The 15415-nt window shown below is 40.4% G+C and overlaps 1 protein-coding gene across 1 annotated transcript in view; it reads right to left on the bottom strand.

Annotated features, from left to right (window-relative positions):
* Window positions 1-901: 901 nt before the first annotated feature.
* GDNF (glial cell derived neurotrophic factor) overlaps window positions 902-15415 on the bottom strand; it is a 35793-nt gene continuing 21279 nt past the window's right edge. The window contains exon 3 of the mRNA XM_044294651.1: window positions 902-4623. Coding sequence (XP_044150586.1) covers window positions 4130-4623 — 494 coding nt within the window. The 3' untranslated portion in view covers window positions 902-4129. The remainder of the gene's footprint in view (window positions 4624-15415) is intronic.

Below are 15415 nucleotides of genomic sequence, written 5' to 3'. Positions count from 1 at the left end.
GGGGGCATTATATAGGGTATTTTATGCTGGCACACCTTATGGGGGCACTATGGGGACATTAGGTTAACTGGGGCATTAAAAGGGGGTATTTTTTGCACTGGCACACATTGTAAGAGGGCATTTTTTGTACTGTACTCATTTTACGGGGGCATTTTTCTACTGTCATATTATAAGGAGAATTATTACGACTGGGGGGGGGGACTGTGGGGAACATAATTACTGTTATGGGCACTATTTGAGCATTATTACTTCTGGGGCACAGTGGGGACATGTTGGTGGCACTGTAGAGGCAGTATTACTACCAAGTGTGCTCTGGCAGAGAATTATTAGTTGGGACTTTTGGGAGCACTATTACCATGGGGGCACCCTGGGTTTATCTGTTTCTGCAGTATAGTATTGGGAAGCACAGCAGCACAGTATTGGGGGGTATACGTAATGTTAGTAGGGAAGGGGTTAGGTTGAGAATTTGGTATGTGGGGGGGTGCTGTTTCAATTTTTGCCTCAGGCAGCAGAAAGACTGGTTCACCCCTGACATAGCCCCCCAGTTACCATGCGCCATTTTAATGCTGGTGTCTTTTGTGTGTGGCAGAAGGACCTTTGGACCCTGCAGATACCAGTTGGTGGGTGTGACTTCCACCTTTGTAGCCACACCCCGGCATACAAACCACCTCCCCCTGTAGGATATAGGTACAGTTTCGGTAACAGACAAAACACAAACCACAAAGGATGATAGAAATGAGTTTTATTTTGTAAAAAGTTAAAAAATGAATATTGTACAAAAATAAAGTTTGTAGAGAACTTTGGTTGAGTAACACAAATGAACGAGACATAACTCATAGGTGAAGTCTAAACTTTCAGATAAGCACATAGTTATAGCTTCATACTGTTGGGGAAGGATATATACGACCATCACAGACTTTACCCCTTTTTCTCGGAACATGAAGTGATCAAAAAAGAATTAAAACCCTGAAAAAAAAAGCCCCAAAAAGTTTAAAATGGGCAAAAATATGTGATCCACAGAAGGACTTAGAAACTTTCTTACAGCAAGCAGCTAATGCAGAATATTCACAATACTAAAGACTTCAGAGCTGAAATCTCCCAGCATCCCCTGCTGGTTCAAGGTCTGCCCAGTATCTATATACCAGCCTCTGCACAGTAATATGGGAAATAGTAACCGTACAGAGTGCAGTGCAGCAGAGGGCGCTGTAATACAGAAACTGATGGGTTAGGGGTTTGTCGACAACCTGTTGACTGTTTCCAACAGCAACCAGCAGATTTGTGGATACAAGCGTTTAAGGCTTTCACCTCCCAGTATAAAAATCAGGAAAGCCTACTGTGAACAGACACTGAACCAGCAGAGGGTGCCAAGAAACATTAAATCACATATTTGAATTTTAGATGAGAATGGGCTACCAATAAGTGGAGGACAGATGGATTGCAGGAGCAGACTACAGAAAGCTTGTTTGTAGTCTGTAACCATGGAGACTCATAGGAGTTGCAAACACAAAACTGGAGGATATTTCTCATCAAGTCCGTTTGCAAAGCTGCTTGTTATTTTTTTATTTTAGATGCATTTGAACAAAAAAATATTGCAAATGTGGACAAAAAAACTTTTAACTGCTTGGCTCAAATGTTTCCATTCATCCTTCTTCACAGGTCTAAGATCCAGCGCCAGAATCATACCCAACCCCTTCATAGTAACTGTTCATGTGCAGCCTCTCCACTGGACTCTTGAACTAACATTAAACCACTGGGAAATTTTTATTTTCCCCATTTTAGGGGGTTTCTGCTTTTTAAACCCCATTTTTGCGCACCATATGGAGGTAATGTATGGGGGTCCGCCATTCATCATATTCTTCTATTAGCCAAAAGAAAAGAGCAGCTACAAAGAGCGTCTCTTGCTGAGGAGGACTCAGCGCATTCATGCTTTACATGGACTACCCATTCATTTTAATGTGGCGCCGTGCAATACTTTATTTACCCTGTGGGGGTGCTGCAGGGAACTAAACACTCGCAGACAGATTTCTTTACAAATTACAGGTAATTTCTGTAGATCCTCACAGCAGTGTACCATGTAATCAGGTGTTTTCTGGGGACCTCTTCAAGCAAAAAGTGGACACCCCCTTTAAATATAGTCATGCGAAGGTTCTGCTGTCCTGACCATTAATTCTCAATTTTTATAGTATTTAAAAAAATTCTCTCACTATATTATGATCCATGGGTTTGCAGTATCTGGACAAGTCCACATGAGCACTTCGATTCTCCTCCAACTGGTGGTCCTGGATTAGAAAAAAAACCATGGCTGTGTCCTTCCGAAAACAGCGCCACCTCTGACCACAGGTTGTTTGCACTGTGGTGGCCGAGCTGCAGTACCACACGCAACCTGTGGACCAGTGTGTTGCTGTTGGTCTGTTTATTTTTTTTGGAAGAAAGCAGCCAAGTTTCCCATATCCAGGACAACCTCTTTAAGCCTTCCAAAAACATAAGCAAAAAAGGGTAAAGTCTGTGATTCTACAGCTACCAACATACAGTTGCTTGCATCCGTCTCATCGTAGTCTTGAGAGCATGCTTCGCTTTGGCACCATCAAAGAAGAAATTGCAATAAATAGGAAAAAAAAGAAACATTCATAACTGGACTGTAATAAATAGCAATAACTTAATAATCAATAAATATATTCTATATTTTTCATGTATCTGAGTGGATGCATGGCATCAAGTAGTCTGCTCGGCCTCTTGGACCAATTACCAACGTACTGTCGAAAAATAACAAAACAAAAAAAACATGAACCTCTAAATTCATCCTGTGTATAAATCGGTGTGATCATTTTCTGTGGTTTAGAATGTATCTACCAATAAAGGCCTTCACATTGAGCCATACTTGATTTAAAGAGCAGCCATCAGCAGGGTTGACCCCATTAAACCCATCAAACTGCCTGCTGAAATTGATCCTGCTGATTAAAATGATACCTATCTCGTGAAAATCGGTTGTAGCATTCCAGAGAAAAAAGATGACTTTTATTCTTCATGCACCAAGGGGCGGGGCTTAGCTCTTTAGCTTTCCAGTGATGGCCACACCCATCCGTTCACTGAAGCCCTTATTTCCATAAAGAATAGAAGTCTTTTTTTGGGGGGAATGCCGCAACCGATTTTCACAAGACAGGTATCATTTTAATCAGCAGGATCAATCGTACCAGGTAGTGTGCCTGCTTTAATAGGATTGATCCTGCTGACAGGTGCCCTTTAAGTAGATGTCCTCAGCAGGTTTAGCCATATGGTGGGTTTCCCTGAGGACTTGACTGGGAAAATCTGAAGGCATCTTTGGTTCTGGCATACCCTGTAACTGCTACTCAGGGACCCGTATGTGCAAGGTACAATGGCCAAGGCTTTCCATATCAGGCTCCATGCACATTTGGCTATGGCTCCATGAGCCGTATATTCAGCGCCAATGATGGATCCAGTTCTTTAGGAAAGGCTTCCCTGAACTGATAGAATAAGTACATTGCCCTACTCATGGGCAGAAAACGTTTCTATTTTTTAAAAATTATGGGGTAAAAAAGAAAGAAGAAAATAAAAAATAATAATAAAAAAAAATTTGAAATGGAAGTGACATCATTGATAATTACCTGTAGATTGTACTGAGAATGACTGACAGTATTTGGTACAGTAAAGTAATATGAACTGGAGTAGCAAAAATTTTAATTAAACCCCAAAACACAGAACTAACGGATTATGTAATACACTTGTTTTTTTGATGTAACAAAAAGATATACAGGAAAAACCTGACATGCATGATGTATAAATGCCGGTGCTTAAAAGCTGGATATCGACCTTTCCAGTCAACACTGCTGGTGAGTCACATATAGAAAAATCTGTCAAAATCCATCCCCCGTCTTAGAGCAGTGTCTGCATCTCTCCTGTGGAGGATTTTTTTATTTTTTATTATATCCTGGCACTCACTGGATTAATGCCACAACAGATTTTCATGATAGCTCCATGCCCAACCATCCTTGGTCCTCTTCTCCATCTCTGACTTCCGGGAGACCTCTACGTGGCGGAAACTTGATCCCTTCCTTTGCCTTATTTCAGGAATGCAATACGCACTGCCGCACGGCTATCCAAAAAAATGAAATCATACGCATCCACATTTCTTAGCGGAATGTTGCCTCAAGGTGTGGTAAACTAGATTGTCGTCCAGAAATGAAACGTCATCATCAAAGGCAATGGGCCTGCAGCATGCTTGCTTCACCTTGTCGTTAACCAACTTTTTCTTGATGGTCAAGTTTTTTAGAATTTGGTCATAAGTTGTCTCTGGGTTATTGCAGGACCCACTGCAGTACCGGAACTTAAGTTCTTCTTTGGCTTCATAGCCCAAACCCAAATCAGTCACATTCAAGTGTATCTCCCTAAGAACGCATCCCTTGTTTCTCCTTTTTTTAGTCTCCTTGCTCGTCTTTTTACTGGAATCTGACTTTCTACTGGAGTCTATTGTAGCAGCTCTTCCTCTGTCTCGTCTGGAGAGGGATTGCCTGTTGGATGACCTCCGAAGTCTTTTTATGGTGTCTTGAATAAACTCTAACACATCATCGAACTGATCTGGGTAGTCATCGGGCACTTCAGCTGCAACTACATTTTTTAAGGAAAGAAAAGAAAATATTAAAAATCATGCCACAAGATGTGCAAGTCTTTAAGATGTGTCAATGAGAAATTCTACTAATTCTTTCTTCTTCATGACTCTAGAGTAAATTCATATCCCACATTCCATAATCAAAGACTCATCGTGTTGGCAAAAATCTTGTCCATGTGTCTGCCGTGAAATATTATTATAAGCATGCATAGTGATATTCTACAACAAAAACATGTAAAAATAGGCAAATATTTATTCATTTCCATCAGGACAACCCCTTTGTAGTTTGGAGAAGATCCAGTGAACTGTTTTAGATCTTGTTTCAGAAACAATGGCCAGCCAGAAGAAATGTAGTATTGCATGGCAACCAGGGGCATAGCTATAGGGGAAGCAGAGGAAGCAGCTGCTTTGGGGCCCTGACCCAAAAAGGGCCCATCCAGAAGGAGGAGGACTAAAAAAATTGTCAGGGTCCCCTCAACAGTATTACACAATGAAATGATATACAGTGACAGTATAGACAGTGTAGGAAACGGATGGAACAGCTGCCAGGCCTGGCCTGAGAGAGGGATCTTTACTAGCCACAGGAATGGGGGCGGCATGAAAGGAAGGGGTTGCGAAAAAATGACTGAGAGAGGAGGCCCCATTCAAAAATTTGCTGTGGAGCCCAGTCATTTCTAGCTACGCCACTGATGGCAACTATTTACCAGAATGGCTGAACATGTAATGCATAAATGAGCTGGTTCTGCCAGAATGGGATGTCCATAGACTGGCCCAGCAATCAGCTGATCCATGCAAGTCTTCCTTCAGAAACAATGCCCACTATAGGGGAAATACAGTATTACATGGCAACCATTTAACCGAATGGCTGAGCAGGTAATCCATGAATGAGCTGAGTCTGCCAGAGTGGGAATATTAAACAGCAGCTCCGAAGGGTGGTCCTATTAATAGGGTATATGGAAATAGGTCCTCCATTTCATACAGTAATGGGCCAAAAGCAACTATATGAGTTCCATTCACCACTGAGTATGGAACATTTCAAACCTGAATGTCTATTAAGAAAGTCAAATACATATGAATGTTTCCTTTATTTTATATTATTTTTCACAGAACTTCTTTTAAGTTTTAGCAAGCAATTTCTCACTATAATACTGAATGTGTAACAGTGTTTAAAACGCATGAAATGTGTCATACAGAGAAAATATAAATACACTCTACCACCCTAGTCACCAGATTTATATAGCAACAGTGTTTGAATGTCAAATTAATTCTAAGAATTGGGTTGTGAGCTGTCCTGGGGTTACTGTAGGACCCATCGCGGTTCCTGATTTGTATCTCAACAGATGCCTACTTTATTTTACTTTTTGCTGTATAGTTTTTATTCAGTATGATCTCTGCATACACACTAAGTTTACTTCTAGAGTTTACTTCTAGATAAGGCCTAGTAACCTTGTGGGTAATGTAGCCCGATCTTCATGCTGTGAAATTTTACATTTTAAGGGTAAATCTTGTTTTATTTTAAAGAAATATGTTTTTTCCCCCTTCCCAATAGGTCAGCATGTAATATAATTGTAATTAAAAGCATGCTATGAAATGGGCATGGTCACCAGAGACCAAACAGTGCAAAGTATAAGGAGGAGCTCAAAAATGTTACAGTGGCCGTATGCAACTAATAGGTCTTAGAAATTAAGAGAAAACTTAAGTGAGATCCAGTCACTGAGAATACAAGTCTATGCTGTATAATGCAGTATATATACACAAGACTGGCTGGATTATCAAAAAGGTCTGTGCTTACCCTGAAATATATAATGAAGACCACATGTCCACCATATGTTTGCATACACAGCTCCAATATAAATGACACAAGTATCTCATTATATCAATGCATTCCATCAGTAAATAACAGAACTATGTACTAACAACAAATTCTTTCATAGAAAACTTTTTAGACACAACCAAGCAATGAAATAATTGAGGGTTACGTTTCTTTTAGATTTTTATCGTGTGTACATGCTCAATACATTTGCTACTTCATGAAGCACTCTATGAAATATTTATTTTATTTTTTGCCTCTTTTTTTTTTTTACACTCTTCCTGGACACTTTATGACCGAGCTATCTTCTCCGGTCCACCGTTATACTGGGAGACCTATAACTACTACCTGAATCCTACAGTGCTGTGTGGACCGAAAGTCAGTCTTTCCATGCATGAGAGCTTCAATGTGAATCTCATAGGCTTACATGAAAAGCCTGAGATCTGGTCCACACAGCAGATATTGTAGGATTAGAGTAGTCTGAATGCAGGTCATGTGAATGGTCATCCATACAATGCATGGTCGGCTGCGTCTGCTGGAGCAGCAGACACTCTTAAAGGGAGGCCCTATGTTCTGGCTCCAAGAAGGAGAGCACCGAGTGGGGACACCCATCTATGTCCTCCATATGCCTCAATAAGACCTGGGGAAGAAATAGTCTTTATCAGAAAAAACCCTTTAAAGGTCATCAATATCATATCGGTGGGGTGACGGTCCAACATTACGCACCCCTTACCGATCAGCTGTTTCAGGCAGCTGGCAATGGACAGAATCAGAAGAAGAAGGACCTATCTAATTTGTGAATCAAATATAAACGATATAGCTATAGCTATATAGGTAATGTAATATTGTGATGAGGTTGTATAGCCGGTGGATTGGGACTCCACGTGGTCTTGATATACCCCTTGCTATGTGGAGGAGGAATTTGATAATATCACTTATTCAGCTAAGTACAAAAGATTTATTACAACCTATAATAAAAACATCAAAAACCTCATAAAATATAACAACAAACTAGTAACTTCCACCCGCCGGACCCTTGTGGTAATGGGTCTAGTATGATTTTGTAGACAATAAATACAATAAGGCCTTTTATAGGGAAAGTTAAAAAATATATCTAAAAAATAATACATTAATAATATTATTAAAAATAATAATAATAAAAAATATCAAATCGCCCAAAAGGAGGAGCAGTATAAAGAACAGCTGGGTCGTCCCAATTGATCATTAAAGCATATGTCTTATTTGTGGGATCAGCATTAAAAACAGAAGGAAACTACACAGTGGATGGAGGCTTCTGCTTCCGTCATTGGCCAGACTCAGCTGATCGGTGGGGGTGCCCGGTTCAGACCCCTGCTTATCTGATATTAATGACCTATTGGAGGATAAGGTCATCAATATCTATGTCCCGGAGAACCCCTAATGTACAACACTGACCAATACCGCCTTTATTCTGGTTAATACTTTGCCTATCCTGGTATTTAGGTCACTTTGACTTTGCAAACCTTCAGAGATTACACTTAGAAGTGCAGTTCCACTATGGCTTTAAGTCACAGACATGACAGAGCAGGTGCACTGCATACTAAGCCCAATGTCCCATATGCAAAATTCAGCACAGTAAATATCTGTAGAGCGTGGACCGTGGTTTACACCCCCGTTCCTAGTAATCCCGTCAAGGAACTAAGTATATTTTATCACACTTTGGGTTTCAATTTGCAGGACTGGAGAAACGTGGCTGCTTACGCACCAAAACGGCACCACACCAGTCTACAGGATGTATATGGTATTGCACTTTAGCTCCATTGAAGTGGCGGAAATGAGCTGCAATACCAGGCATATCCTGTGGACAGGTGTGGCGCTGTTTCCAGGAGAAAGCAGCCATGTTTTTTTTTCAATTCCTGTAAAACTCCTTTAAAATCGCAGTCACTGAAGGAGACGGGCATAATCACCAGATGTTAAGTTTGCAAGTCAAAAGACCGCTCGCTGATCGTTCAAATAATAGTCGTCTCAGGTGTCTTCACAAGCTTTCCTGTGTATAAGCTGCATACAAATGCGGATCAAGTTATTCGCTCATTCCCTTGGCATTCATGTGTCTTGTTTGCTTGATTACCTGTTCTTGTTCCAATGAATATTCTATTTGATTATGCAAATTCTGCTCGACTTTGGCTTCTCCTGATCCGGCTTCTTATATACAGTGTGTAAAGCCTACCCAGGATGCATTGTGCTCTGCCGCAGCATTAACATTAATACGTAGGGAATGTATTGTCAAAAAATGACAGGTTTTTATTATAAAATAAACAAAATATATATTTTTTTTATGTGACTAATATCAAGAAAATCGTGCAATAATTTTCAAACTGGCCACTAAAGAAGTCACAATAGGCTGAAATGTCCTGTCGTCTGCAGCTTTGCTGTATAGACTGGGACAGTATGAGCAGAGTCGTCTCATTATCATTAGAGGGCAGGTGAGATTGTGATAGCCATAGAGGCCTAGATAAGATATAGAGACACATGATATTAACAGATAAGGTTCTGATCTATTCAGATTTCTTTAACCATTATCTGTCATCCATTGCAGCTGTCAAAAAGTACACACAATTTAATGCCATGTCTTTATAAACAGACTGTACCGGAAGTGTGTGTCTCCAATATGGCCGCCCCTATACAGACAATACAGGAAGGAAGTGTGTGTCTCCAATATGGCTGCCCGTATATAGACAATACAAGAAGGAAGTGCGTGTCTCCAATATGGCCGCCCCTATACCGACAATACAGGAAGGAAGTGTGTGTCTCCAATATGGCTGCCCGTATATAGACAATACAAGAAGGAAGTGCGTGTCTCCAATTTGGCCGCCCCTATACCGACAATACAGGAAGGAAGTGTGTGTCTCCAATATGGCTGCCCGTATATAGACAATACAAGAACGAAGTGCGTGTCTCCAATATGGCCGCCCCTATACAGACAATACAGGAAGGAAGTGTGTGTCTCCAATATGGCCGCCCCTATAGAGACAATACAGGAAGGAAGTGTGTGTCTCCAATATGGCTGCCGGTATATAGACAATACAAGAAGGAAGTGTGTGTCTCCAATATGGCCGCCCCTATACCAACAATACAGGAAGAAAGTGTGTGTGTCCAATATGGCTACCCCTATACAAGCAATACATGAAGGAAGTGGGTGTCCCCAATATGGCCTCCCCTATACAGAAAAAACTGGAAGGAAGTGTGTGTCTCCAAAATTGATGCCCCTATACAGACAATACAGGAAGGAAGTGTGTGTCTCCAAAATGGCCGCCCATGTGCAGACAATACAGGAAGGAAGGAAGGAAGGAAGGACATGTCTCCAAGATGATCAATAAAACTACAATTGCATACACAAAACATGCCCTTTAATGAATAATTCTATGTTTGGTAGAAGGTATCTGAATATATTCAGGCCGTTACCAAGCATAGCAAGAACAGTGGCTATACCAGATCTCCTTACCACTGTGGATCCTGAGCTAGTCACCAACTAGTCTCGAATTTTTCTACACTACAGAAAGAAAAAAATTACTGAAAAATAATTAAAAACAGCAAAAACTTCATGAAGATAACACACACAGAAGGTGGGTTGTCCATCTACTGACTATTTTGACAATATTGATCATCCTTCTAAGAACTGTGACATAGACGGAGAGCTTGTTGGCAGGTATTATACGGACGTTTGGTGGATAATAGTGGAAATGTTGAAGAACAAAACCTGCCGGTCATACAGTAGCACCTGTCAGAGAAGCACACATAGATATGTAAATGAAGGCCTAAAGCCCAGAATAACTCTGAATGCCAGGATATCACGTATCACCAGTGCACAATGCCGGCTCCTGTGCTGCGAGTCCATACCGAGTGTTGCTAAGTGAGGTATGTTACACAGATTCCAAAAAGTTTAGGTGCTGTGCCAGACTGTAGTGCTAAGGACCTGCTAATATCCTCATATAGAGGAAATCGTGGCACTTCTGTCCTGTGGCTCATGTTTCATACATGGAGGTAGCCAGTGCTATTACTGTTCTATATGCAAATTAGCTCTTCTCCAGAATGAAGAAAACTATCACATACCAACCAAACAAGATGCTCTTCCGAAAGGAGGAGCCACCCATATGTAGTTTTCTTCTCTCTGGAGGAGAGCTAATTTGCTTATTTTCATCCCATGAAACATTGCCTGGAAATAGGTCTTCATACACTTCTATATCCCTTCAGAGAGAACCAGTACTCTCCTCCACCAAAGTCCAGCAAGATACTATTGGTGGGGCCCAAGTACGAAGACCACCACCACCAATGGCTGGAACTTGGATACTTTTCTAGTTTGCTATGTTTGGAAGAAAGGGCCATTGTCCTTCTGCTTCTATGTCCATGTTCATGGATTGCCTTCTACCTACACGTCCATGCATGGTGGAAAGAGTTATTGTCCTTCCGATTTTGGATGATAAGAGTCACTGCCTTTCTGCTTGGGGACAGAATGACACACTCTTCTTTGACCTCTCTTGGGTTCCTTCAGAAGTTTTCAGGCCATAGACTTTAATGATTCAAAAACATCTCTCCCAAAGGAAGCTTCGAAAGCCAAGAAAGTTAAAAAGCATGGCACTCAGTAGAGTTAAGAAGGCCATATGTTCTAAAAAAACAGTAGAGACTCAATACATTGACTCCACTTTACCTAACAAGACCATTATGTCCCAATGACATGTTCTGAATGCGTGGTGCATTTCTTGAGGTGTCCTTGACGCAGTCCACCCAAGAAGCCAAACTGGAAATTGAAGAATATTAGTGGAATGAGAGCTGAAAGACTACGGCAGCTATCATACCAAGTACCAGTGGCTCAGGTGGTGACATACATTGAGTCCCTCACCCTTTGAGATAGTTTCTCTTGACTAATAGTGAAAGAGAGAAGGAGCCTAATCCAGACAGTAGACGAGTAGCAATAATTTGATCACATATCAGTCTTGAAGGAGTGATACATGCGTGACATTGTAAATCTGTCTGTGACAGACCAAGTGTAACTTCAGATGAGCTGCTGGAGAGGAAGACAGAAACCGTATATTATGCAGCCTTATAAAATGTCACCTAAACTCAAAGACCAGCGGAAGGGTATAAAAATGTGCCACACCACTAAACTCATAGTCACACAGCAATCATTTCCTACTTCATCATGAGGTCCACAAACTCTAGCTGTTCATAACGCAAGTCTCAGATGGCCCAATTGGTCCCCATTTTCTCTGACATCACTTAAGACCAGCCCACAGAATATTATGGGTTAACCTCAAGTAGGTCAACATGGTCCTATGTAACACAAAGACAGGTTAATCGATTTCAGAAAATGCAAATGTGACGCTTGTCCCATGACTGGTGGCTTGAGAACCTTTACTATAAGGATTCTTGACTATTCTTCTCTCACGCCTTGGGACGATGGCATATCACCCAATGGAAACACCTCCTGTCCACTCTCCGAACAAGATAACGGTTTATTGAGGGCAAGACTGTCCTTGAAACCCAAGGGTCAGGGATTCTATCAGTCACGCCCTACGGATGATAGACCACTTACTTTCTTCCCTTCTTGCGTTCACCTGGCCCATCGTCTTATACGTTCCTTTTCTAACCTTCATCCAAAGTTGGGATCCTCTCCCCAGTTCTCAATATTCTGTGTCTCCATCTTTCTTATTACCCATGTATTTTAAAATATAGTTGAAGTTGCTGGACAACTACACACCCGAACCCCAACTACAGCTCGCTAGTGGACTGTGGACATCTTATTTCTACCAGGGTTGGTCTTAGGAGGTGGAAAACATGGCAATTGTCCAGAGCCACTGATAACTAGGAACTGTCCCCCAAGGATAGGAACAGTAGAAGCAAAGTAAAATCACATAGTAGTATTTATAGATAATTAGATAATAATTCTGCCCCTACGTATAAAAATATAACTGCTAAAAACTGCTATGTACAAGAATATAACTACTATAATACTGTCTCCTATGTACAAGAATATAACTAATAAAATACTGCCCCTGTGTACAAGAATATAACTACTATAATACTGCTCCTATGTACAAGAATATAATTACTATAATACCGCTCCCCTATGTACAAGAATATAGTAGTTATATTCTTGTACATAGGAGCAGTATTATAGTAGTTATATTCTTGTACATAGAAGGCAGTATTATAGTAGTTATATTCTTGTACATAGGAGGCAGTATTATAGTAGTTATATTCTTGTACATAGGGCAGTATTATAGTAGTTATATTCGTGTACATAGGAGGCAGTATTATAGTAGTTATATTCTTGTACATAGGAGGCAGTATTATAGTAGTTATATTCTTGTACATAGGGGGCAGTATTATAGTAGTTATATTCTTGTACATAGGGGCAGTATTATAGTAGTTATATTCGTGTACATAGGAGGCAGTATTATCGCAGTTATATTCTTGTACATAGGAGGCAGTATTATAGTAGTTATATTCTTGTACATAGGGGGCAGTATTATAGTAGTTATATTCTTGTACATAGGATCAGTAATATTGTAGTTATATTCTTGTACATAGGGGGCAGTATTATAGTAGTTATATTCTTGTACATAGGAGCAGTATTATAGTAGTTATATTCTTGTACATAGAAGGCAGTATTATAGTAGTTATATTCTTGTACATAGGAGGCAGTATTATAGTAGTTATATTCGTGTACATAGGAGGCAGTATTATAGTAGTTATATTCGTGTACATAGGAGGCAGTATTATAGTAGTTATATTCTTGTACATAGGAGGCAGTATTATAGTAGTTATATTCTTGTACATAGGGGGCAGTATTATAGTAGTTATATTCTTGTACATAGGGGCAGTATTATAGTAGTTATATTCGTGTACATAGGAGGCAGTATTATCGTAGTTATATTCTTGTACATAGGAGGCAGTATTATAGTAGTTATATTCTTGTACATAGGGGGCAGTATTATAGTAGTTATATTCTTGTACATAGGATCAGTAATATTGTAGTTATATTCTTGTACATAGGGGGCAGTATTATAGTAGTTATATTCTTGTACATAGGAGCAGTATTATAGTAGTTATATTCTTGTACATAGAAGGCAGTGTTATAGTAGTTATATTCTTGTACATAGGAGGCAGTATTATAGTAGTTATATTCTTGTACATAGGATCAGTATTATTGTAGTTATATTCTTGTACATAGGAGCAGTATTATAGTAGTTATATTCTTGTACATGGGGGGCAGTATTATAGTAGTTATATTCTTGTACATAGGATCAGTATTATTGTAGTTATATTCTTGTACATAGGGGGCAGTATTATAGTAGTTATATTCTTGTACATGGGGGGCAATATTATAGTAGTTAAATTCTTGTACATAGCAGTTTTTAGCAGTTTTATTTTTATACGTAGGGGGCAGCATTATTATCTAATTATCAGAATATGGGTCCACCCAGCTGTGCCCAACCATTTCCCTATTACTTTAGGGTCATACTGATGCTTGTTAAATGCCGCCCTATTGCCAGCACCACATGATTGTGCCACATCTTTTACTCAGCCATGGACAATTTCATTTCTGAGTTTGTTGAATTCAAATTCTACCATTTGACTAATGATTGCTGCCTGATTCATTTAGCTAAACAGACCGTGGCGGAGTAAATCTACATCTCTATATGTACAGGAGCCGCTGCGCGCATTGTTGTGGTCTGGGGGAGGGGGAGTTTGCACCTGCTGACATCCATATAGATGCCTCCACAGCTCAGATGTGTTGGTTATTTAAAGCCCTAGGATTATAATGTACATGAGCCAGGAATGTCAGGGTCCTTTGTAGGTAAATTAATCTGGCTCGATGACCACAAACAGTGCCTACGGGTCTATAATATGGACCACTATTGACTCTGTGTGCTGCTTTGCAGGGTACGTGCACATAGCACTGCCACGTATGTGGACCTGATCTGTGGAGGACATTTACATAGACATCCATTCATTACATCAATTAAATAAAAAAGAAAGCATGCCAGTAATGACAGCTGTATACAGAGCAATGCTTGCCTGGCGGATGCAGAAAGGACGTCTGTCCGCCCCAATGGGGTCTATGGGTCCATTCGATATTTGCACCGGGATCGAAAAAATTGCTGTAAAACCTAAGATTACCGCTTCACAACTTCAATATTCTCCAATGAAAGTCATGACATGCAACCATAAGGCCATCAGAAGTTACCCAGCGCGGTCAGCGCTTTCTTTCTTGAAACTGAAGCACCACGACTACTGAGCGCCGCCGTATTACACGGGAGCCGTAGCCTCGCTCTTTACTAATGACTACTGAGGTGAGACAATATGGCGATCCCGGGGCACAGAAGGCCTATGGGGTGTGTGACCAGGGCACAATGGCTGACCTAAAGCCTCCAATCTGAACATTGGATATCAGCATTATTTAGACATGTTATTTAGCACTATATGGCGGTATTATTTGAGCAATGTATAACAGCATTTACTGTCAGTGTATTATTTTGCTAATTATGGTAACACTTGATATTGGGATTTTGTCGATGTATGGCACTATTTGGGCACTAAACGGCACATATACGTAGGCACTGTTTGGGCACTGTACTATACGGCACAGATACGTAGGCACTGTTTAGGCACTATACTATACAGCAGATATACGTAGGCATTGTTTAGGCACTATACTATACAGCAGATATACGTAGGCACTGTTTGGGCACTATACTATACAGCACATATACGTAGGCACTGTTTAGGCACTATAATATGCGGCACATATACATAGGCACTGTTTGGGCACTGTACTGTACAGCACATATACGTAGGCACTGTTTGGGCACTATAATATGCGGCACATATACGTAGGCATTGTTTAGGCACTATACTATACAGCAGATATACGTAGGCACTGTTTGGGCACTATAATATGCGGCACATATACATAGGCACTGTTTGGGCACTGTACTGTA

The sequence above is a fragment of the Bufo gargarizans genome, chromosome 5, assembly GCF_014858855.1.
Source record: "Bufo gargarizans isolate SCDJY-AF-19 chromosome 5, ASM1485885v1, whole genome shotgun sequence".
In the NCBI taxonomy this organism is placed as follows: Eukaryota; Metazoa; Chordata; class Amphibia; order Anura; family Bufonidae; genus Bufo; species Bufo gargarizans.
This window is presented reverse-complemented; position numbering and strand designations above follow the sequence as displayed.